The sequence below is a fragment of the Branchiostoma belcheri genome, unplaced genomic scaffold, assembly GCF_001625305.1.
Source record: "Branchiostoma belcheri isolate BF01 breed outbred unplaced genomic scaffold, Haploidv18h27 scaffold92, whole genome shotgun sequence".
Classification (NCBI taxonomy): Eukaryota; Metazoa; Chordata; class Leptocardii; order Amphioxiformes; family Branchiostomatidae; genus Branchiostoma; species Branchiostoma belcheri.
Genome location: NW_017804598.1, coordinates 70,991 through 96,845, shown reverse-complemented (window position 1 = coordinate 96,845; position 25,855 = coordinate 70,991). Strand labels below are relative to the sequence as shown.

The window sequence follows — 25,855 nt, the reverse complement described above, 5'->3', positions numbered from 1 at the left end:
TTTAATCTTGACCTCTTTTAAAATTTTTACTTCAAACTCTCTGCGAAACAAGGAAGTGAGATGATACAGCCTACATTTATGGGTGAACTTAATGACTCGATCATTTGATGATAAGATCATAATAACCTGATTGAACCATAGACCCTTCCAGATGTATATGTTCCCAGATCAACACCCAATGTGGAAGAAACATTTCTGACACTTTGATAAGAGCAATTTGCTTGATGTCATTTGCCACACTCTGAACAGATGATAACTATTCATCCCATGAGGCAAAATCAATAAACTGCACGTTCCAAAACCCTTCTGATATCCCAAGTTTATATCAGTGTGTAAATTTTGATTGGCTGGACAGTTTTGCAAGCTCAACCTTTCTTAAACAAACACATCCATGTGTTTTATTGTAAGTTACAACAAAAGACCTGGCAGATTTAAAGTAGTAGTTGAGTTATTTGCTCATTTTGGCTTTGATCAAACCAAGGTTGCTTTCTCGTCAAGACTCAGGTTTTTAAGAATAATGGTTAATAGAGGAAACTTGTCAGGACTTTTGCCCTTTCTAAAGCCGAAAGAAAATCATGCTGACAGCTAGTGAGGTATTTGACGGATTTAAACATCTTTCTTTCTTTAAAAATCTTTTCAACTTAGCATTCTCCACACACTATGGTCCATCAAAAAGACAAGTGCCTTTAGTGTCCTTAGAGATAAACCTTCCACTAGAGGGCACTCAAGACATCTCACTGGGTTGCTTTTAAAAATACCAATATATTTCCTATGTTGTGGCTTTGGCCAAGAATCATAAAAACTAGGAGTTTCTCGGTTGGTACGTTACAAAGGGCACAACTTGCACAATACACGGCTCTCTCGCTATAAAAGGAATGGCACCCAAGTTAAGACTCCAGTGGGCCGTGGGACAATTAAGGTGTCAGACTCACCTGTTTGATTTATTACCTGTGTGAACACCTGTGTGACTTACCAAACACAAACACATCAATTCCAGATATCCCAACTTTACGACTGTCAAAAGCAGAATGCCAAGAGTCCATACAAGTTTCACACCTGCAGTTCATATATTCAATGGCTTGTCCGGAAACCGGACATCGCTTTTAGATATATCGGATTTTAAGTGCTTTTGAGCATCAGTAACCGTATACAAGTCAAAACAGCTCTCTTGAGTTTTGCACAACAACAGACTGTTTCAGAATAAAAGCAACTGTGGGGTGACAGCACTTAACGAAAGACACAAAAACTGACAATTAATGAGTTTGTTATCTGGTGAATAAAAATATGGATCAGGGTACATTTCTTATATTTACATCACATTTCTGAACGTTCCTGATTGATCAGCTATACACATACATCTAAAGTGTTCCACCTATACATTCAATACATATCTGTACACATACTACATATACTCTATATTGATGAATTTGATGTGACTTACAGACTGTGGCACAACATATAGATTTACTTGGATGACAACATTTCAGTCAAAACATATTAGACAATCAAAAAATATAATTTCTACCCATCTTTAAAATAGTGTCATCCATATGCTCCAACAATAGGTGACTCTAATGACAACGTTCAAATCTTGACTCAACCCTACCCCCCCTATCACACTTCAAAACGACACAGGAACTACACGACGTAATAAAGCTGTAAATGAAAGCTCCTGGTGGTCAGCAGGTGGATGTACGGCGAACAGGTGTGTATGTTCAGCAATTTCCATTAAACGGTGGTTTACAATTATTGGGGGTGTTTACCTAGTAAATTGCACAACGTGCTCGCACCTGTTCTTTGTTGATAGGACAATGATATAGGGCTAGGCTGCTATATACGTCTATAAGCCTTTTGTTTACGCTTTGAACACATCACACAGAACGTTGAGAGGCCAGTAACAAATTTACAAACAAAAACTATATATATACACCATTAGATAGAATTTGTGGTACGAACAATTATATCATTACATCATTATAGTGTTCAAATCATCCCACTTTTTGTCATTGCACATTCTAGTGTAACCTTACTTTGTACACATTACATTCAAGATTCAGACATTACAACAAAGGATCTGGCTCCTAGATAACAGTCTTAAACTATTTCCTGAAGTATCAAATTTCGCTTGATTGGTCCCTAACTTTTCGCACCATCTCTGTACTTGAGAAACTTCGGAATGTGCCCACAAACAATTACTAATCCAACTGTACATATTTACACCATGGTTTATGTGCAAACGGGCCATTCGGTGCTCCTGTATACCCTATCCCTAGTGGGGGAGCAGCTCTGTGTACTGTTTATATGTTGTTGGAGATGCAAAAGGCACAATACACCTTGACATATATATTCCTGATGGTGTGTTTTCAAGTTGATCTCCAGATTTTACTGGAGTCACAATGTCGCAGGGATTCATCGAGGACAGAAAAGATATGTGGACCAAGCATTCGCCCCAGGAAATGTTTCGTGAAAGGGTTTGTTGCCGGGATTGGAGTTGGGTCAACGGTGCTCTAGTTGGTATGACTTACTTTGTGCACAATGTGTGCCATGCGGGCGTGTTATTGCCAACACACAAAGGAAGAGGCCAACTGAAGCCCAGGTGCAGAATGACTGGTGTGGCATGACTTTTAGTAGCCTTGGTTTCTGACTGCAAGTTCGAAAATGTAGGGAAGCACAAATGTAGGGTAGGACAAATGTGGTCCAAACAAAAATACAAACAAGAAAACTCCTAAAAGACCACTGACAAGAAAAAATTTTGTTAAAGATGTCGTGATCTTTCCAAACATGTTTTTGGTTCTTAGATATTGAAAGATATAAAACCCACATGAAACACAAAAGTTGAAACATGGCTGAGGGGAACGTTTGTAACTTGCTACATACAATTTCTAAAGAAAGGAATATGGTGACACCTAGGACCATGGAGGTGCAATAAAATTTGATGGAACCTCCTTAGTAAGGCTGGAGATTTACACCCAGTTCTGTGTTTTCATATTGTCGTCTTGCTGAAGTTTTACTTTAAAATGTGTAATAATCAAGGAAATAAATGAGTGTGGCCTAATCATTTAAAGAAGTGTCCCTGAAAGAATGCAACTTGAAAGGCAAGACAAGATGCATCTACTGAGTCTTTAGCATCAAGTTCCCCTTGCACTAACTGGTACTCTAAGAGTCCACAACCCCCTGTACTTTTGAACCCATGTTTCGGCGGATGGCCTCCGCATTTGCTCTGTCCTTCTCGTGTCTCATCCTCATCTTCTGGATTTCTGACAGCGCCGGGCTTGGTGCGGGCTGCGCGGGGTCTTCACGTTCTATCTTCATGATGTTTGGTTGGTGGTTCTCTGCCGGTGGTGGGTGGTAGGGGATGGTGTCTGGATGCTGATGGGTTTCCAGAAGCGTCACTGCCTTCGGTAGAGGTGCAGGCTTGGGCTTTGGCACACTCTTGGCATACTGCAAGGCCTGAAAATGGTCATATGTTACTCACTGTCCAACTGCATGTTACCTACACAAAACCCTGAAGGGTTGTGTAGCAAAGTCATTAGATGGTAGGGATTAATGTGAGGAGAGCCCTCTAGTGAAAATAATTTTCATTGCACCCAACACAAGTTGACAGATTTCAATGACTATAGTTATCAAAATGTTATGTTTATCTTATTCCCGTAGATTAGTTAACTAGATTAGTTACCTGTAACCAAGAGCATTTGAGGATGCCATATGTTCTACTATGATAACTCAGTGACATGAAAATCCATTATTCAAGTCCATGTGTATATTTACAGGCACACATAATATGTAGGCAATATCTTTACTATTAGTAATGTTTCAATGAATGTAAAAAGCATATCAGGTTCATGATGTGCATAAGCTCTAGCAGATTAGTCTATTCTAATTCCTTTTAGATGTAATATGGTTATGTAGGCACCATATCGTGAGCTTTTAGTATGAGAAAACTGCAGTGAAACATCAGAATGAGAGGTTTAGTCAGCATGCATATTAATGAGATGGCAAGAGTGGCAATATGGCTTTTGTAGCCATATTTGAGAATATATCCCATAATACTCACTCTCTTTCTCCTTTTTTGGGCATCATCTTCTTCTTCCACCTCCTGCTGCATAATTGCATATTTAAATACATGCAAGGTTCATATTGAGATATTTGGAGAGTTTAGATTATACGCTTTAAAGTAGGGAGTTGCAGGGGAAATTAGTATTCGGACACTGGTGCCTAGTTTTTTTTGCTACCTAGGTGCTTTTGGTTATTAAGTGCTTTATTGCCTTCCTACAGAGAATGCTTAGGTACTACATTATACTACTCCTATAACAGCAGAGTGGTATGCATTTTTCTCAAACCAGAAATACAGCAAAAGTCGCATCATTTCAGATAACACCTGGTTTCTAGATTTGATCAGCTTTTAGCGGTAATTCATTATATTAAGAAAAAAGTATTTTTAGGTTTGAGCTCTGTGTTTTGAATTTTGGGACACAAATTGTGTGCTGTCTGGTTTCAAAAGAAAAATGCATTCCTTGTCGAGAAACAGAACAGGTTGTACAAAATGACTTACGACTTCTCTCTTGGAGTAGAAGTCCCCCTCGTCATCCTGTGGGTAGTACGGCTGGGCGTCTCTCTTCTTCTGCCAGTCTGCCTTCTGTTTGGCATGTTGTTCCCTCAGGGTGTTGGCATACTCCTTCTGTCTGCGTGCTTTCTCGGTCTTAAAAGACATAGCCCGATTATCACCAGGTAGGGAACAAAACTTTTGGATCACAGCTTTAATTTTAAATATACATGTTTGAGATGTCTGAAATACATGTAGAAAAAAAGCCAAACAAGCATGGTCGTGAGACTGAATGTGTCATATTTGATACAACTTATATGCAGGAAATATATCATTTTTTACAATAACAAGGCCCGGCACATTGCCTATAGAATGACCTACCTTGTCTTGGACTCTCTCCAGGTCTGGTCCCAGCCCTCCTAGTCTCGTATCTTTCTTCAGGTTGTTGTAATCTTTCATAGTATAAGGCTTGTATGTCTGTGGTTTCTTCTTTGCCATGGCCTTACTTTTGGCATACGAAGCCAAGTATCCCTCCGAGTTGCTCTTTGCCTTCAGAGTATGTTTGTTTGCGTGGTTGATGGTGTTCTTGGCAGCTTTCCTCTCTTCCTGCGGGCCGATAGGCGGGATCTTGCTGTATGGGCTGAAGGACTCTCGTCTCACGCCGTCTTGCTGGTAGAAGTCTGCGATGTCTCCCTCGCTAGAACGCCTACCAACATTGCGCAGGTAGGGGGGAAAGTGGGGGTGAGGGGGTTGGTGGTGGGGGTGAGGGGGTTGGTGGAGGTCTGCATGCCATGCAGCATGTCCATGTTGTTGAGGACTATAGTCAGGGGCTTGGTGCCTTTGCGTTATTCTGCCATGTGGCCCATGCTGTTCAGGGGGCCCATAACGTGGCCCATGATGTTGTGATGGGCCGTGAGGCCTCTCGTGTGGCCCATGATGTTGTGCTGGCCCATGTGACCTGTCATGTGGCCCATGATGTTGAGGTGGCCCCTGTGTCCTGTAGTGTGGCCCAGGATGTTGCTGCACCTTGGTATGTGACCCCCGAGGACTAACCTGGTGCTGGGATTCCTCCTGAGCCCTCCTCGCTGCATGAAGCTCGACATAAGTGTGCGGACCTTCCTCATATTCTTGAGAGCTGTTAAAAGGATCATCGTACTCCCCTCCCCTATGAGGCCAACCTTCCCTCTGGTCAGGTCTTTCCTGGTGGCCGGTGTATGCCCCCTGGTACGGCTCCCTCACACCACTACCAGGCAGCGACCTCTGTCTGTGTTGCTGCTCCTCTTGCATGAGTCTCCTCTCAGCTTGGTGAATCTGTGCATACGACCCCTGCACAGGCTCAGAGTCATACCCATAACCCTCTTCAACTTCAGCAGGCTTTGAGTAAGTTCGCTCCCTTCTATACTGCTGTGTGGACTTGTCGGTGGGATCAGAGAGGGTTGTGTAGGCGGTCTCCTTTCTGAGCTGCCTGGGCCTTGTCTGAGGGTGAGACCTGTGGGACTCAGGAGTTCTAGGACCATAGCTTCCCATCTCTTCTGGTGGCCCGTGGGTAGCGTTGTAGTCCTGGTAACCTCTTCTCTGTGGTGAGTTGTCTTGTCTGTGTCCATCTGGGGAATGATGCTTTGTGTCAGGAAAGTCTGGGTGGCTGTCCTGTCTCCCTTCAGTATCTACTGTGACCCTGGGACTAACACGGTTCCCTGCCTGTCCCTGCTTTGGACTGATCTCATTGGGGTCAAAACTGAGATTGATGTTCACATTTATGGGAGCCTGCTGACTTGGAAAGGCATACATTGGTTGCTGCATAGGTTGATATGCATGAGGGGACGTCTGGGCACCTTCAGGATACAAGCCTTGCGGCGATTGGTTCATCTGCGGAGGCAAAGCCTGTGATTGGTAGCCTGCATCCCGAGGGGAGTGCTGTGGTGCACCTTGCATCCTGACAGGTGGAGCATCCACCTGAGTGGTGGTCTGTGAGATGGATCTTAGCTCCATACTTTCTTGACTTGCCTGTGAATTCTTAGACGCAGTTGAGCTGGCACTTGACGCTTTGCTCGGTGGCGAGGCATCAGTTCTTATGGTTTTCTGATGTTTGGGCTTCTTGCCGCTTTTCACGCCACTTTTTGCCTCCTTTGCTTGTCTCAACCTCTCTTGCTTAAGCTGCCACACCTCTTCAGCTGTCATGTTGGAAAAATCATCCGTATCGTCTAGGTTGGATTCTGAAACTTCACTCTTTCCCGCTTTCTGTCTCCTAGCAGACGGAGGCTGTTCATTTAGTGCTTTCTTCTGTGCGTATCGTCTGGCATATGACCCTCCCTTCTTTGCATCTTGCCTGTTCAGGTTTTCTTTGTTCAGTTCTATGAAGGATTTTGGTGGCGGTTTCTCAGTCTTCGGTGGCCTGGGAAGGGGCGGCTTCTCGACTGGCTGTCTTTGGTTTGTCATGCTACTTGTGATGGTCACGTCTGAAGAAGTATTGTAATCATCATTAGGGGAATGCAACTGTTCGAATTCTTCTGGCATTGCTGCTTTCTGGACAACTGGACCAACAGCACGAGGGCTTGTATAGCCCACTGGTCTGTGCTGTTGCTTGGGTTTGTGTTGGGAATCCTTCTTGCTTTGGTACCCTGACTCCTCCTCATTCCCAGCCGGTGGCCAATGATAGGCATTCAGGGTGGGCTGTTGAGCATACGGCGCCTGAGGGGGAGATGGGAATGGTTTGTTGTAAGGAACAACTCTCGGCTCTCCCACTTTGAGAGCTCTATGGTACCCCCTTATCTCCTCTCGCTCACTTGCGTCGTCCTCCTCGGGACTAGAGTAATGCTGATTTCCACCTTTGTGGTCTCTCTCTGGCGTTCTATCATCAGAACTCCCTCTGGAGACACTCTGAGCATCACTTTCTGTCTGAAGGGTGTACCGGGAATCTTGCGACTCCCGACTCGCCTCTCTGCTGTTGTCCATGTCCCTCGTGGGGTGGGGCGTTCCTAACCGCAATGTGTTTTTGTCTGCAGACTCTAAAGAGTCTGAAGGGAAGAAGTCCTGTTCAAAATCCACCATTCTTGTCCTGGCTTGTAGCTCCTCCTGAACGTACGGTGTACTAACGATCAGAGCACCTCTCTCCTTCCAGTTGGGATCGTACCTCAGGTTTGCGTACGGATCCTTACCGGGAGTTTGAGAGCCTCTCTCTAAGTCCTCGTAACGGTCGCTTCCCCGTGTGTCTATTGACAGCGGAGAGTTTTCGGAGTTGTGCCCTCCTCCATGTTGTACCGGTAGATCAAGTGAATCTGAAGGACTCTCCTCCCCATCCTCTAGACTATCATCTGATTGCAGCTGTTCCTGCTCTTGCTTCAGACGTTCCTTCAGCTGCTGCTGATAATTCTCCTCTTCAGCTAAATCATCCTCTTCATCATCTAAACTGTCTCTCACATGCTCATCATTATCGTCATCGTCATCAGAATTGCCGAGCTGTCGAACCGCTCGCTGAACAGAACCTGGAACTGTTCTATGTGGCCGTGTTGTCTGTTGCGACGTAGAAACAGTGTAACGGTCGCTTTCTGACGTAACGTTCCTGTCATGACTGTAGCCTTTTGGTTGGTAGGGAAGATGAGGGCTGTCTCTTGAGTGCAGGTGATTTTGGCCAGGACTGTCACTGGGTAGTGTTCCTCGCGTTCCTCGTCTGAAGATGAGTCTACTTTGACAGACCTGAATGAAAAAATAGTCAAGGTTTTAACACCTGGTGCTGACAGGCCTGATCCAATAATCTCAACAGCCAATCAGCAAGAAGAACAAACACCTGCAAATTAGCCAATCATGCCTTCATCTGTAGAAATGCTGCTTGCCTATTGGCCCTTGCTCATCATGCATCACTACTATGTTATCAGGGTTGGGGTATTTCATATAAAGAAATAAAATAACATTATATAACGATTAAATCAATTCCTTTGTTATCATTTTTTGTCAGCTGCTATGTACCTGTATGTATCCAGACTGTCCTGTACTGCACCCTTGTTCCTGTGACCACCTGGTCTATCACTGCCTTGGCTCATGACCTCCTGCCGTAACATGTCCAGCAGCTGGTCACTGTTGTGGGTGGTCATCTGTCCACTTCCTCTGGAGTTCCTGGAGTCAGCCATGATGAAGTTAACTGCTCTCAGCTTGCTGGGAAATGATAGAGCAATGTGTCAACTTCCAGTATAACACCATTTTACTCAGTAGATCTTAATAAGTGCTTTAGTCATATACATGTTAACAGAAGACAAACTCTGATTATATCTTGTGGAAAAGCTAAACTGTTTTATTAAATCATGTATTGGCTAGTATTAGCTTCATACCATATGATAAAGTTATAATCTATATTACAATGACATCAACAGCAACACGTGCAAAATGAGAAAACATCGAAATCTTGAAGCACATGTGATATCTATTCATTATACTTGCAAAATATATGCTACAACTCAAGGGGGATCCAAAGTCGGTACTTACTACTTACTAGTAGATTTGTGACCTTATTGTAACAAGTGTAAGATGGGAGGATGATGTTGACACCATTTATAACCCATCCCCTCCCCCCCACACACACACCATTCCCAGGAATGTGAAACTGAAATGCCCTGTCTGGCATGGCTGTGATGGCTCCCACCATTGGTGGAGGCCTGCCTGCTCTAGCTTGGGACCTCAAGCTACTTAGCCCCTGATGGGGTCATATGCACGATGATGATGATGAAAATGACAGGTATATAGGTCACCTGATTGATGATGATCAATGTACAAACATGACCATTTTAGGTGTCTTGTCACACATGACCTCTGCATGTATAATTCCATATACAGTTCCACCACTGCTGTCAAGGAGGTTCTGTTTAAAACTGCTACTACTAGTATCTAATTTAATTTTGAAAATTCTTAGCCTCTACTACATTTGATGGCAATGCTTTTTTACTTGTTTTAAATCTTTAGGAAGAATACTCAAAAGCCACTAAAATCCGCATTAATTTAGTACAAAAATAGAAGAAAAGTGTGTGATTTTCAAAAACATCCAATCTCGCAATCCGAATTATATATAAAAGAGCAGATGTGCATGTGTGTTAATGCATGTGCGTCATCCTTACGTGAACAGCCTCTCTACAGCTCGATCACCACTCCATCCACCCAGCTGCCATTCAAGAGCCAAGAGCACCGAAACAACAACACCTCTGAATGGAAGCTTTTCACTTCAAAATCACTGCTATTATGGAACATAATCTGATTAACGTAAATGCACGTAAAGAAACTTACCTCACCTCCGAATCTGAGCCCTCGTCACGCACTAACGTTTAACCGGACTTCGATAAACATGTGAACTTGTTAGAGGCCTTGCTACACCGTCACAGACGCAGCCGACGATTCACAAAACTGTGATTGTTGTGAGAAAAGTAGAGAGAAACCATCCTCAGTTTGTTCAGTTCCGACGCCATCTTGGAATTTACCCAATATCCCTTGCGCCACTATTGCCGGATGTTGTTGTTGCTATGACAACACAAACCACCTGTCAAACAACCTGTTTCAAAAGCTCTTTACTTTGACGCTAAGCGGCTTATTTCTTCTGTGTGGGGCATTTGGATCCTAAACTAATTGTCGAGCGCTAAAGTAACGGCATCTTTGATCCCTCAATATACGAGGATAGCGTTCGGGTTCCACTAGCAAATTACCTGTACGTTACGTTAAACCTCAAAAGCGCACTCTTTTACGACCATAACTAATGGCGTTGCCAAGTTAACCATTAAACCATCCCGATAACATGATCAATCACTCCATTTCTGGAGGTCAATGAGCTTTTTATCACGACATGCTCGTTTGGCTTGGATAGCGACTCTGAAGCACTGGCGTGTCAAGTTAAATAATTCCACGGACACTGACTACGTTTCTTTAATTATTCAAGGATTGCGTGACGCCATCATCGCAACTCTTTGGAAACCAGGGATTTATTATCGAGAGGTTTGGTAGAAGATTCGGCATCTCTTTGATGCTCTGTTAGCTCATGTGTTACATTCGCACCGTACAAATGATAACTAGTTTGCGTCTAAACTAACAAATAAACAGATCAAATCATCTGGATTTCATCTAGTATGCGTTAACGTTAACCTCTTATAACGTTAGATCAAACATTCCTCAAAATCATTTTTGTCGATTTTTAGACACCGCGATGTATTTATGAGAACACAAACGATAATTTTAGGGTTGGCGTGAATCCTAATCATGATATTACACTTGATTGATAGCCGCGGAAAGGTGGATACAGGCGCAATGCCGCGTGGCTTTTGAATGCCTGAGTGATGGTGATTACTTTTCACAGTCACGCAAAGTTTGGGCGAGGTTTATCCTTGGCGACTCAAACAATTTGTGCTACGCGATTGATTCTCAAACTAACCTCAATTGCGCGCTCCGACAGTTCTAGTCCTTTTGGGTGTATTGAAAAACATTTGTTAGTTTGTTTCTTGACTTAAACTTTGATTTTCATACATACATATACATGCATTTTGTATAGTCAGAAATATTACCGATGTCCAGTCTTCTGATATCGACGTCAACTTGTGAACTCTGCATTTTTCGAGCCAATTTACTTCTGCGCTGCTATATGAGCTTCTTGTTCTCTTTCGTCCCACAATCCTCTCCGTTAACCTTTACCCTTTAAGTAAACAAACTTCACCAGGTGCAACCAAGCCGAGAAAACCAAACTGTCAAGCCGTTACCTTGCTTCAGCTCAGAAACAAGGAAGATCGGAAAGCTGTCTTCGCTGCAGACCCTGCTAAGGAGTGGGGATACTAAAAGACAAGCGAAACTCTTCTCGGAATCCCTTGGCCAGTGTACTGCGCCTTGTGAGGTACCGTACTGTATTTGCCGAAGCAACAGGTGTCAAAACGCTACGTACGCTGCAACTCGGAAGCAAAAAGATAGGAGACCTTCTTGGCTTACGTCGCAACTCAGCAACCCTTTCCGGGTGTCTTATCAGCTAATGCTGACATAAGAGATCTGGAGCATCTACGTACATCGCTCTTCAACGCTAAAAGAGCAGTCTGACGTCTATGAACCTTTTGTTTCTAGTCTTGCATGACGAAAAGTAGACCAAGATGGCGTCCAAGACAGCCGCCAAGAAGGGGACAAAAAATTCAGGGAGCCCGTCTGCAGAGAGGGCTTCAGAGGCGCGAACTAACGGAGCATTCCTGAAGAACAGAGTAAAGGAGGTAACGATACCGATAGCGACTGCAGGACAATACTGATACCAAATGCCATAGTTAGTAATTTTAACAAGCTTAATTGTGCCCCAATCGTTCTAGTGCAGTAGTACAATATGTCGAGTTGTACTTTCCAAGTTACACAATACCTAGCTTGGGTGCCATCCCCAGTAGTATTCGTCCGCTCTATAATGTCGCTAGCTACCAGTTGTAAGCTAGCGGGCAAATACTACTGGGGATGGCACCCAGGCTACACAATACCCACTTCAATAAATAAAGCTCTTCATTGAATTACTAGTATCCTTCCCCCTTTGTAGTTAGAAGAAGAGGTCGCTACACTAAAGAAGAGGCTAGACGAACTGAGGAAGGCCAAGAACACAACTATACTGAAAAGAGAGCGTGAGGTCCTCAGTGTCGCAGACCCTTTTAGGTAACCACTGATCGTTGTAAAGCTTGGGACCCGGAAAGAACATGCTTTCTGTCAAGTATTCTGTGCGTGTTTCTCTAGTACGTTTGTTAACAATATGTCACTCAAAACTGTGGTTAGCAATGAGTCTAAAATAGCAAAAAAAAGTTTCACTATCAAGTTCAACAATAATATCGTTATTTCCACGCAAAATCCAACATGTTCCCTTTTCTATTAAATGGTATTGGAGTTAATACTTCTGCGAAAACATGATCATATATGTAAGATTACGATGCATTTCATAGGGATACTAGAATGTTTATGGCTTCAATGACATTCTGTAAAACGTCCTTGGTCTTATGAATCTAATACAGTGCAAGACCCGCGAAGACAGTTGACGACGGCAAGCTTGCAGAGCTTCAGCAGAAGTTAGATAACAGCGCTGCAGAAAGAAACAAGGAAGTCTCCGAGCTTAACAGACAGCTAGACAAACTCAGACTGGACCACCAAGCCGAAATGGACCGGCTACGGAAAGAAATTCAGGGACAACAGGTAACATATTACTAGTAGTCTCGTCTATCCCTATCATGCAACATACGTAGAATGTGATTCTTGAAAATTTGTTGCTTTGCGATTTTTAATTAAATTTAGAAACGAGCAGCCGTGCAATTTGAAGTTTGGCCGGTCCTGAGTAAACAGATAGACAAGCGCGTTGTGCTTGACGTTGCAACTTTCTTTTTTTTTCGGAAAAGGCACCTTCTTGTGATCACGAAAAAGAGCTAGAGACACTTAGGAAGAAGCTAAGGGAAGAAGAAACACTCAACAGGGAACTGAACGATCAGAATATGGAGCTGAGGTCACGGCTACTGATAACGGAAGAGAAGATAGAGGCGCTGTACGAGGAACTCAGCGTGAAGGAGGCTCACTGGTGCGAGATGGAGGAACAGTATCAACTGAAGGTAAATTGCTGCAGTTTTGTTGTTAACCGATAAAGGTCGCTTGTGCATATGGTCATCCAGATCAACAATGAATTTGACACGTTGCATTTGACATTAACATTCATGTTCATCATCGCAGTTAAAAACACAGTTCAGCGAAAAGTACCAGGAGTGGATGGAGGCGACAGAAAAGAAGATTGAAGAACTCCAGAGGGCGAACGACTTATTGTGAGTACCGAACAGACCGTCGCACAAGGTTACATTCTCGTATCTCCAAGCCAACATTACATCGGTGTTCCCCTACTGCCTTGCTTTGTTTAATCGGTTGTATGATCCCCCCCTTTACCTTTACTCTATTTGCAGCGTGCTTTTGGAGGCATACCCTCAGTTGTAAAGAACAGCAAAACAATCCACAGAGATACATGCTATTGAGCCAAGCTTGTTTCCCTTTCCTGTGCAGGAGAAGTTACGTCCGGCGGCCGGGGAGGGGCTCGTCACAGGGCGGGGCCGAGGGCAGCCAGGACGACAGCTGACCGATGGATGGATTGTACCTTCAACCTTCACCTTTAGACTAAAGACTAAAACATTTTCCTGAACCTAGATGGCTGAACGTCGAGTCTTGTACATTTGAAGTAGTGACACCTTCGTCATATGAATTAAAGAATTAAATCATTTCATCTTTTTTTTTATTTTCTCTTTTCACTTCTATGACAACTGGTATCAGTGGTAGAAGGTTTTTCATTAAAAAAAAGAAACACCAGAGTTTTACGTTTACCGACGTTGCCTGGTGGTCTGGATTTGTAACCCAAATACTAGTACTTGTGAAAAACGGTTTTGTGAAGAAGATAGGTCCTTACCTCGTCTCGTCGTACCCTCTGTTGTGACATCAGCCGTTGGTTGTTAAAACTCTAGCTTCATTGTTGTTTACTGACTTTAAAAGTTATTTTTACCACGGCTGTCTCGGTTTTTAACAGAGAAAAACAAATATTTGTTATGAAACCCTGCACACAATGGCATGTCATGGACGACATACTATCTCTTTAGTTACATGTATCAGCTGTCTTGATTGGACAAACATCATGTGGTCACCCCTGACCCTTTCTCCTCGCCATTTCTTTGTTGCCGGGAGACGTGCACGTTGTTATTTCGGCCCAGAATGATCGAATTCTTTCTGCTGTACTTACTATGCATCTATCATGGTTACTGTACATTCTGTCAGAACCAGGCCTAACAACTGTATCATATAAAACAACACTGGAAATACACGTACATGACAAGACCAGCACGAGACAGAGAGAGCTAGAGTGCGTCATATTGTAGTATGCGTTGTAAACAAATAGATGTTACTAGGTGTTGCCCTTCGATATCACCAACTATGTTTTGTAGTGCAGTTGAGTTGTTAAAAAGAATAAAAGACAGTTATATGGAGATCGTAGGAATACGTAACTATGTATTACTACCAATTTTGATATGACGCTAACTTAGTACAACGCTAGCTGTACGGAAAATGTGATTGTCATCAATTGGAAATCTTCCTTCTTCTTTTCGTCTGGGTGTAGACAGTCTATCTACAGCCGTAGTGGCGTGTGTGTCTCATCAGTGGCGTTTCAGGGTCCTAGCGTGGCAGTGTCTCTCAGAGTGGACAAAAATCATGAACTAAAACTGTTGTATTCAAATACATCATGCGACTAGTACCACTGCATGCAACACTACATCGCAGTGTACGTATACGTGAAGCTATTCACCTCAATCTTGAGTTTACTCACGCATCTAAAACGAAATCCTTAATTGCCCCTGACTTTCACGACACAGTAGGTCATGTCGGTGTACCTTGCATCTTACGAGTGTAACAAAACAAGAATTTATCATTCACTGCGCGTCAAATTTGACACGGTTACTCTAGCGATGATACTTCGCAACACGGGGTTAGACTAATTATAGATTTTATACTTTGTCTAATCTACTCGTGACGTCCATCCAAGTGTAGACTTTAGACCAGGTGGCACCTATAAGTAGGTAGGAACAGTGATTTGACTAAGTGTGAGGAAGCACCGCAAGGGCTTGGAGAGAAATCAATTAAGGTAAGGAACTTACCAACCGCACGCCCCGATTATTGGTGTTACAAAAGTTGCATTAGGTGGAAAGTTGTCTCAGAAAAGTGCCTTTTTTGATAATGGCACTTTAAAGTGTCCTCGGAACGATTTTCTGAAGTCAGCATTTTTTTCCAAACGTATGAATGTTTATGCCTCTATGGTTGTAAGGCTGAGCACTCAGTCCCTTGATATTCGTGAATGGGAGAACGCGATTAAGAGAGAGAGAGAGAGATAATGGGAAATTTGGCCAACTCTTAAGGACGTCCGTTTGACATAAAATGCGCAACAGCGTCATGATCAGCGACTTGTAGTGGAGGTAAACTCAAGTCCCTGTGTGGATGCAGTCTTTAGCATAGTCCTTATCATTGGACTGAGCGACGGACCGAGTCTCAAAGCTAGGTCACTTGTTAAACCTTCTATGGCGTTTATGAGACTTGACTCAAGACAAAAACTGAAGACAAGCCTCAAGAGAAGAGGTCACTGGATTGAAGAGCTGGATATATATTGCGTCTCCGCTAGATATATTGCCTGAAGTAACAAATGGCATCTATCAGGTAACTGCACTCGGTGTAGCCCCCATTACGCCAGCTTTCCACTAGATGCTGTAACCGCTGACTGACCAAAGATTTCATACATCGCTCGGCGAATTTCATGGACGTTTTGTTTGTCGGGTTGTCCTTTAGAGCATAATTTCATATCATGCATCGTATTCCGATTATGACACAAAGGATCACACTAATCCAATTTGGTCACTCAACGATCGTCGTCTAGTGGAAACGGGACCTTACCGATTCAGCAACAGGGACACCACAGAGACGGTTTGTAAATTAAAAATCGTAGCGCCTGTCCTAAGTAGTTAGATATTTGTATATGTACTTCAGATGTTTCTTCAAAGTAGTTATAACTTCTTTTGATTTCAGTATATATTCTATGTAATTGTTTCTACGTAGGTACCTCTCGCATGCATGGCGAGTGTATATCTCTCCCTGTCATAGTGAAATATATGCACTGTCACATCGTCTAACTAAGGACTAGTTAATGTTTTAGGTCATTGTAATGTCATGGCCACACCCTGTCGTGTTCTGTTAGAAGTGCTTGCGAAAGTATGCCAGTAATTGCATTTTTTACTTGCCACGAAGCCTTTATGTTATAGAAGGGCATTCATCATTGCATTGTGTGCTAACTATGGCACAGGTGTCCGAAATCAAGGCAACTTTACTATTGCATGTTTCAGCTGGTACGAAGACGACGTGGGAATGAAAGAATCATTTATTTTCTTAATCGCCACGTAGATATTTAAATTAATGTAACGTTGATGTTTATATTAACGACAATATAACAATACCAGTTGACAAGGATAAAGAAGTTTCATGACTTCCATACTTAGACATCGAAACGAAATATGTTTAAAGATTCAGAACTAAGAAATGAAAAGGAGTCTATTAAGTCCAAGAAAAGCAGTGTTTAACCTTAAGTACACCGGCCGAAGAAGCCGTTTAACTACTCTATTGGTTACGGGGTTAGGCAGCAGGAAGAAGGTTAAGTAAGCGGGCGTTTCCCAGTAAACTATCAATAAACATATTAAGCCATGTGTACTTGTACAATGACGCACTCTTGAGTCTGCCATTGGCTTTGTAAGATAGGACAAACATGGACTCAAGTGCTGAACTGACAGTTTCATTGTGTGGCGCCCTCAAAATAAGTCAACATTACCGCCCACTGGAATTCTTGTTGTCATCACTATCAAGGTACGTGTAAAACATGATGGTGATTACAGTATGTCGTTCATGTAATGTGTACCCGTTTGTAGTTAACGACCCGCCCTATTTCTCCCGACCACTTCCCAACAGGTCGGCGTTGGGTTGGGAATATCCTGTCATCGCCCCTCTGATCGTATAATAGAAATCAGTCGATCATTTTCTCGAGTTTTAATTATTTTTTTCAAAACGTATAGTCGGCTGGCACAGACGACTCTTTTAAACAAGTAGGAAAGTCCGCCGAATAATCCCAACCACAGATGACGTTGCTCATTCACGACTAACTCGGTCTCCCAATCATGGTCTGGAGAAGGTTTGAAAGGCCATTTTTGGCTATGTGTGTGGCTTGAACATTGGGAACCCTGATCCAAACATTGGCATCTTACCATAAGAGTTCGATCCCCGGCCAAGTCATACCAAAGACTTTTGATACATTCTGCTTTCTCTGCTTAGCACCCAGCATTTGAGTATGGGAGTTAAACATACACCACTACCAGCGGACTAGCCCCCTGCTATAGTGATTTCACAATCGTGTGGTCCAAGGGCTAAGAAACGGAGATGGGCGCCGCCATATGCGACCGTGGTGATGGTTGTGGGAGGGCTTTGAAATATTTTCTTGAGGACCGCAAAGTCCAACGAAAGCTGGATTGAAATAACCGCAAATAGATAACATAGTTGCGTTTTTATGTACATTAGACATATTACATACCATGATACCGCAAGTAAATTCCACAGAGCGTCGGTGGCAATATTGACTTACACAGATTAAGCCACTTAATTAAGTTGTAATTGATTAGAAATAAATATACTTTAAAGTGTTTTATCATAGTACAGATTTGTTTTCTTGTAGGTTAAGGACTCAGTTGCATGTTATCGTATCCGTGGTCAAAGTTTTCTCAAAATGGTCTTCGGACTAAGAATCAAAACGAAGAAGAAAGCGTTCCAGAAACGGTCGTGGTCTATTTTAGGATAAAATATATCTTTAACGATAGTGTAAAGAAAGGGTTAGAGGTAACAACTTACTTGCACGAGTCCTAACAAAAGAAACTTTGCAGAGTCCTAACGGAAAAGGTTTCCAGCCCGCGAAGTCGAGTGCGGCGAACTGTACTCTCTAGCGGACCAACTCCTCCGGCATGGCATCTCTCTATAGTCAATTTCTACTCTTTCCAGCCGCCAGAAAATGTCAATGTTTTAAACCGACAGAACCATGCATTTCTTCATCCACAGATGCGCGGGAGACCGATCCTCCTGCTCACGGCGGCGGTCCTGACACTGTTGTTGTTGTCCGGCGAAACTGACGGGAGTCGCCGCAGACGTCGGCGCCGAAGCACCACCACCCGGCCGCCCGTGGACTGCCAGTGGTCGTCCTGGTCTCTGTCCTACTCCAACTGTGGCAACACCTGCGGAGGGACGAAGACCTTCACCAGGTACCGGTGCAGGCCGGCGGAACACGGCGGGGCGGACTGCGTTGGGGACACGCAGAAGACGGAACCGTGCGCGGGGTCGTCATGCCAGAACGGCGGGCAGTGGAACGGCGTCTCCTGTACCTGCTCTAGCGGCTTCTATGGATCCTGTTGTCATAGAAGTACGGTTTCACATACTCAACAGTTTTGCAGCGTCATTGTGTTACATAGAATTGTTTAGAACTGAAGACATCTGAGTAGTCAGTTGCAAATTATGTCTGTTGAGAATGACACCCTCGCTCAAAACAGTTCTGGTTACGTAGACATTTAGACTTGAAGTAACCGTTTACGTAAAGTTTTGTGGGAATTGAAAGGTATGTACTTTGCATGTTTTCCACGTACACTTACAGCCTGCAACTTGCCAATATCTACGCGTTTTTGATGTGCTCCTTGATATGGAACTGCAGAGCCGTTTCCGGTATGGTTAAAATCTTTTCAAGAACATAATTAAGAAAGGTTTGATGAATCGTCACTTTTTTGGTATGTAGGCTACGCTTAACTGATACTTGACCCGAATAGATTATGCAATTATGCAAAATCAGGATCTTTTATACATGTATATCATTCAAGGATGCTCCCTGAAGCAGGTTTCATATCGTAGTTTTTTTTCTAATCACGACACTAAATATTGACAGTTACAAAACACATTTTCCCCACCAGCCCTGATGTGCCCGCCCATGGACGCCCCTGCTAACGGACAGATCAGTTCTCCGGACACGAATGGCGGCGTTACGGTCTACTTCGCCTGTGACCCCGGCTACACGCTGTTGGGCAGCACCTCTGCAACGTGCCAGTCGTCCGGCAGGTGGTCCGACAACAGACCGATATGTCAGAGTAAGTGTCGAGTGCCTTATCTTTTTTTAGCGTCACTTTTTTTAGCGTCACTAACAAACACGAGAAGAAACAGAATTTACTTCGTTGTTACGCAGTTACTCATGATATTGTATATAAAATTATGTAACGTTATCTGTATTCCATTCTCCTTTTGTGACCTGTGGGTATGTGTATGTGTACAATAAAGGTCTTCATTCACTCATTCATAAACGTAATAGGTGTTACAGGCTATGCAGCGTAATACATGAATGAATCTTCATTGCATGTTCATGCTCATGGGGCTAAATGCACACATACGAGCGTGATGTTACATCATGAGTAACATATTTAAAGGGTAAAAGAATATAGCGGAAAATCCTATGGAACTTCTAGAAAGTACATCTATAATCTTGAAATTTCTGCTCTCTTTTTCAACTGTTGATAAATTCACATAGTTTTTTCTATTGTGTAGTCATTACTGGTAGACCATGAGATGACTGAATATCTCTTTCTTTGTTATGCTGCCGCGCTGCATGTCTGTGAAGTTAGTGTTGCGCCTAAAGGCGGCTACATAGATACAGTTTATTCGTGGCGAAAGTTATAAACCATTGATGGGTTATCTTGTATAATGCGTTTAACGTAATATTCACCTGCACTAAGAATCTAGCCCGAACTCCAAAATCTCTGACGATCTATCAAAAATGTTCCTGCATAGCTCATATTCTTGATCACCTGCCCATTTTACATAAGACATAAATGTTATCATAATTTATTTATCAAAATGACTTCATCTGTTCAATGCATATACAAGTTGTCATCTTAAATGTAGACATCATAATTTTCACGTAATACTTTTTTAAGCAAAGAGACACTAGGTCCTGATCATGAAATCCCCTCACTTTGTTGTGGATTGAACATTTTCAAATGAAGTTTGACTTCTATATCTGTATGCCGTACCTGTAGTTGGAACGTGTCCAGCCTTACCTGTGCTGGCGCACGGTTCGATGTACGGGTCCTTGTCCACCGGTTCCCACATGACGTTCTCGTGTCAGCCCGGCTACACCCTGAGCGGTCCGTCCTCCATTAGATGTAACAGACATGGGGCGTGGAGCGAGCAGCCTCCGATCTGTACAGGTACGTAGGTCGTGTCGTATCCAGAAACGTGCCCAGTTTTTTGTGTGAATGACTTAGAGTTAGGATCAAGCAAACTTCGCCGCGTATCCAAGAACATAGAGTTGCTCCGTGCACGGTTCTGGATACGCTTGTACTATATCCAGAACCGTGATCCTGAACAATGGTTCTGGATAAAGCACTGTTTTGGATACAACATGGATGGTCAAATGTCCATGTCAGCGACAAAGTAATACCAGATACATTCGACTTATTATTTCGTGTTGCAATCATGGCATAATTCCCGTGACATGTTCTACAAATATTGAAAATGTATGCCCGATACACCGATTGAAGAGTTACTTGAGTAACACTATAGAAAACTGTCAGACGTCAGGTAGCATATATACACCAGGTTGGCACAGTGCAGCGGTTAGCCTGGAAAGAGTAGAAAGTAGCGAAATATACATTGAAGAGATAACATGCCAGGGGAGTTTAAAACTGGCATGTTATCTTACTCTCCAAGCGGACCAACTCCTCTGGCATGTTATCTCTCTATTTGGCCAATTTCTACTATTTCCAGCCGCTTCCCGAAACCTGGTAGAATCTACAGCAAGATGACTAACACGAAATTCTATTACAGCTGTTCAATGCCCAATGCTGTCACCTCCTGTCCATGGGACCACCAGTAGTATTTCACAGCCCAATGCCGGGACCTGGAACTCACTGCAGTGCGATACCAATGTGGTACAAGGCCCGGTCCATCCTGTGGAATGTGGAACGAATGCTGCGAACTTCCACGAGCCAACCTTCACGTAAGCTTGAAGACACATGACATATATTCTATATGTCTAAATTGCCTTTCAACAATAAAGAATTCTTACTGAGTCTTTGGCTGTCTCTATTAAAACCTTCATCAGGTCTGGATGACCAATCACTGGAATCCTAGAAAATTGGGAAACGTGACGTCAGTAAATTGGTCACCAGGAAGTCTATAGCACCCCCGTCTTTGTCAAACGATGCACGTATCTTCTTTAGCCCAGAGGAGATGTTTTTTTGATGCATACATTCTGTTTTTGGTAATCTCTCTTAAGATTTCTCTCAAACCATTTTGTAAAAGTACTCTCAGACTCGATACTCAGAAACAATTTCCCCTCGTGTTACAGCGTCAGTTGTCCAGTTGGATGCTCTGGGTGCTCTGTATGTGTTTGGGGGTCTGGCATCTACACAGACGTGAGTACTGTACAATTACTAGTAAACTGGAAACTATGCGTGTAAAAGGGTGCTACAGATGCTTAAACACTTGTCCGATCCAAACAGTGTAAACTGTACAAGAAATACATATTTTGAAGGACACGGAAGACACTCAAAGGATGTTAATCTTTGGTAGGACTCTAGTATTTGCCGTGCTGCTATCCATGATGGTAGGATCACGGATGCCGGAGGACAGGTGACTGTGTACATAAGGTATGGACAACACTCGTACCAGGGGTCCTGGCAGCACAATATCCAGTCCCAGCCGTAAGTGACATGCGAAAGGGCACATTATTACCTTGCTTTTTGTCCACCCATTTTAATCACATTTTGTATAACGTGCAGAGAAGAGAATTTCTATTAGAACATGATTCTCTTTTATTGATCAGCAATATTCTATTATTACGTGCTTTACTTTAGGACTAGATCTGTTTTACCGATGATGTGCTAAGCGTGTTGTTGATCTTTTTTCTTCAGTTTCGGAGCCTGGCCTCGTGCCTTTGCATTTACACAAGGTAAAATTTGTTATGTTATATGTAAACGTATAAAACATTAAATGATGATGAAAGAATATGCTTCTCATGTACGGTTCTGATTTTATACAGAGCGAATTAAGGCCTATTAGACAAGTGAATGTATAAAGTGTCGGAACATCCCAATCCTTTTACAGCACGCTGTTGAAAAGCAGTTGAAAATCAATAATCACGCGTCATAGTATTGTTTGTAACGACATACATTGTGAGTGGGTAAACGTCTGGAGTGACTGAGGTATGATATCTCTGTACTCAGTACATTTGCATTTCTGATTGATTTCGTTTAAAGATATTTCCAAAGGAACACACCAGGAAATTGACCACAAATTAATAGCCGTACCACCCATACTGCCATGCCTAGAAGATAATTTGTGGATACCACATCAAACTTGCGGATGAACCTTGGGTTACATCATTACGCACTGTTCATGGTCACCATGTCATGGTTCATCAAAAATTGGTCTTTTAATACGCTCTAATGAGTTCCTAATATGATCATATTAGCAGTCCTGAAACGGTAACTTTTCAAACTTACAAAATCCATAATGATATAATTGTAACAGCCTTTTTTTTTTAATCAGTAGTTAGAGAGCAAAATGACAGAGATCAAAAGATGGCAACTACAAGCTGCGCTACACCGGGCTACACCATGTTCAACGGGGTGTGCTACAAGGCCTACGACCGTCAGAAGGACTACAACCGGGCCCGGCAGATTTGTGCCGCAGACGGCGGCTTCTTAGCCATGCCGAGGGACGCCGCCTCCAACGACCACATCAGCCAACTGTGCGGCGCCGACTGTTGGATCGGACTGTCCGAACAGAGGGTGGAAAACCGTTGGGAATGGGAGGACGGGTCCACCCTGAGTGGAACAGGCTTCAACGATTGGGCCAGAAGCCCGGCGGAAGAGAAAGAATCAGGGGGGAGGTCGGGTTCAGGCTCCGGCACCAACGATGATAACAAAGACTGTGCCCTGATGAAGCAGAGTGGACCGAAGTGGGTGGTGCACGATTGCACTCAACAGCAAAATTTCGTCTGTGAATCAAGACATGGTATGTCGTTTTATCAAATTGGCAACGGCTAGTAGTATGTACAAAGACTAACTTGAATCTCTACCCTCATTAATAGTGCTATTTAAGTTACGTTTGCATCTAATTATTTGAATCTCTTCAGTGCAAACATAGTGTCGCTGAGTGAAAACTCTCTCGGCCAGAAGATGAAAACTGAAATTCATTTTTAGATATCTAGTGTCGTTTAAAAATTAGAATTTCTTAGAATCCAAGCCAGTATATCTGTTGTGGTCTCGTTTGCAGTGATTCACCACCAGGTTCAGACCCAGTGTACCGTACTGACGAACACGGATCCCGTAGCTCAGGGTAGTGTGACTGGGCAGACCTACTTGCACGGCACCACCATACACTTCACCTGCGACCCAGGGCACACCATGATTGGTGCAGCCGACAGGGTGTGTCAAGCTGACGGCCAATGGAGTGGCTCTCAGCCTACCTGTCAACGTAAATATACATGCTCTATTGAATTATGTTGCATGCTACATGTGTGACATAATGTATGTTGTGCATTCAGATGATAAATGGTTTCTGAACTTTTAATTAAAGAAAAACTGCAACAGCCCCCTGTAGTGTTATATTAGATGTATTAGTCCTTCTGTGTGAAATGAATACATGCTAATTGTTAATTGCTTACACATGATTGTGTGATTGACATGTCATGGTTTGTCTGTCTAACATCTAAACTCACCCTTACTTAATGCCAGATAAATGGAATGTTTTAGGTCTTTTAGGGTTGTGGACTTCCCTTGTACAATATTGTAATACTTTAACCCCACATGCAAAAAAATATCATCTCCTTCAGCTGACCGAGTACCAGAGTGTCCAGTTCCGCACGCACCTCACCACGGAACGATCAGCGGGAACTACTTTGTAGGAGACACTGTGACCTACACCTGCCACACTGGTTTCCAGCTAACAGGTTCAGCCTCAAGATACTGTCAGTCCACACAGCACTGGACTGGGACAGAACCAACTTGTACCAGTAAGCCACCAGTCTTGTTTTCTTTGGAAATGCTGAGTCATTTTTTATCTGTAAAGTACATGAAGGAGGTTTAAAAAGGGGAAGCCTAAGCCTCCTTGGCAACATCAGGTTTAGTCATGGTACTTACAACTTTGTTGTTGAATGTGAAGGTAAAAATGCATTTATTATCATCCTCATGTACTGATGAACAGAGGTCCAGTGTCCTGTCCTGGCCGCTCCCCTCAATGGACACATGACTGGTGGCCACGAATTTGGCAATCATCTGCAGTTCTCCTGCAATCCTGGTTATGAACTGCTAGGGGGCAGCACCTTGACTTGCCAGGCAGATGGAACCTGGGATGGACCGGAACCAGTGTGTAACAGTGAGTTCACGTTTAACTTGACTGTAAACCTTAAGTTTCTAGATAAAAATTCCAGGATGTGTGTACATTATTTGGGTGAAAACACTGACTATACTTGAAACAGTTTCAGAATCTGTTGCAGAATTTTTGTAATCTTCATTTTTGGCAACATCCCATTGGCAGATTCATATTGATGACTTGGAGGACAAAACTATATTATGATCGAATGAGAGAATGGGAAATAAAATCCAGTGATCTCTTTTATAAGGAGAGCAGCACTTCAAACATACCTCGAGCACGTCAAAGAACCCATCTCTCCGGGAGCAAAACTGTCTGGTATCAGTGGTTTCACATGTTAAAAAGGTAATAGTCAACAGTTACATTGTATGTCGATCCTTCCACAAATGTGGTACATCTCAATACATGTATTAGATGAATTAAAGATACTGTAACCTTTTTGCATACTTTTTCCCACAGGGATACAGTGTCCTCCTGTCCAAGCCCCATTGCATGGCCAGGTGACTCAGAATGGGGACACGATCACCTACACCTGTGATGTTGGGTACATCCTGAGTGGGCCCTCTACCATGACATGCCTCAGTACTGGCGTGTGGAGCGACCAGGCACCGCACCACCACATACGGCACGACACACCGCACCACACAGCGCACGACACACCGCAGCACGAACCGCAGTGTACCGGTAAGTTCACTCAGATCTGTATAATTATTTTTAATGTCCTTCCCACACCATCAGGCCTCGAAATGAACTTTGTTTTGTAACAATCTGCATACTGCATGGCAAGGTGAGCTTACCACTAGGTCATCCATTCGTTAACATTCAATGCAGCATTAACATGTCAAGATATTAATGAGTTAAAACTTTTCTTCCAACACAAAAGGTTAACGTTCTTACCTAGAGCTCTGGACCTGTGAGTCACACTGGTCTTCCTCAGTCTTCCTCAGACTGACCCAGTGAGACTCATATTTTATCAATATGTACCACTTTTGCCTAATTTCTCTGTACAAGGTAATGGTATATATGCTGTATATATATATAAAGGAAGATTTGGAAGTACATGTATCTGTCATCTTTACACATCATGCTTCCTGTCTTCCCTCTCCAGCTGTGGTCTGTCCCATGCCCCCCCGTCCTGCGCATGGCTCAGTGGCAGGTACCACTACCTTTGGGGGTGTGATTACCTACACCTGCGACCATGGTCACACCCTGAGTGGGTCCCCCACCCAGACATGTCAGAGCAACCAACAATGGTCAGGCACTCCACCAACCTGTCAAAGTGAGTTAAAACAATTATTTTACCCACCCTCTGTACAACGAATCTCAGGAAGC

At 43.2% G+C, this 25,855-nt stretch overlaps 3 protein-coding genes across 3 annotated transcripts in view; 2 read left to right on the top strand and 1 right to left on the bottom strand.

Annotated features, from left to right (window-relative positions):
* Window positions 1-346: 346 nt before the first annotated feature.
* LOC109488211 lies at window positions 347-9,998 on the bottom strand. The gene is given in 7 exon segments (XM_019792403.1): window positions 347-3,450; window positions 4,055-4,099; window positions 4,553-4,699; window positions 4,925-8,184; window positions 8,187-8,236; window positions 8,507-8,692; window positions 9,812-9,998. Coding segments are annotated over 6 exon segments (3,957 nt in total). The 5' UTR covers window positions 8,668-8,692; window positions 9,812-9,998; the 3' UTR covers window positions 347-3,156.
* A 1,076-nt stretch (window positions 9,999-11,074) lies between these two features.
* LOC109488154 (tropomyosin alpha-3 chain-like) lies at window positions 11,075-14,459 on the top strand. The gene is made up of 6 exons (XM_019792312.1): window positions 11,075-11,757; window positions 12,066-12,178; window positions 12,529-12,706; window positions 12,907-13,113; window positions 13,232-13,320; window positions 13,553-14,459. Exons 1-6 carry the CDS (start codon window positions 11,644-11,646, stop codon window positions 13,623-13,625), a joined length of 774 nt encoding a protein of 257 aa, XP_019647871.1. The 5' UTR covers window positions 11,075-11,643; the 3' UTR covers window positions 13,626-14,459.
* Window positions 14,460-15,139: 680 nt separating this feature from the next.
* The window catches only part of LOC109488187 (sushi, von Willebrand factor type A, EGF and pentraxin domain-containing protein 1-like), a 39,797-nt gene continuing 29,081 nt past the window's right edge, over window positions 15,140-25,855 (top strand). Inside the window, 14 exon segments of the mRNA XM_019792364.1 lie at window positions 15,140-15,173; window positions 18,170-18,527; window positions 19,066-19,239; window positions 20,182-20,352; window positions 20,972-21,143; window positions 21,495-21,561; window positions 21,719-21,849; window positions 22,060-22,097; window positions 22,697-23,164; window positions 23,426-23,626; window positions 23,985-24,164; window positions 24,356-24,526; window positions 24,983-25,207; window positions 25,632-25,802. Of these exon segments, the coding sequence (XP_019647923.1) occupies window positions 18,170-18,527; window positions 19,066-19,239; window positions 20,182-20,352; window positions 20,972-21,143; window positions 21,495-21,561; window positions 21,719-21,849; window positions 22,060-22,097; window positions 22,697-23,164; window positions 23,426-23,626; window positions 23,985-24,164; window positions 24,356-24,526; window positions 24,983-25,207; window positions 25,632-25,802 (2,527 nt within the window). The 5' untranslated portion in view covers window positions 15,140-15,173.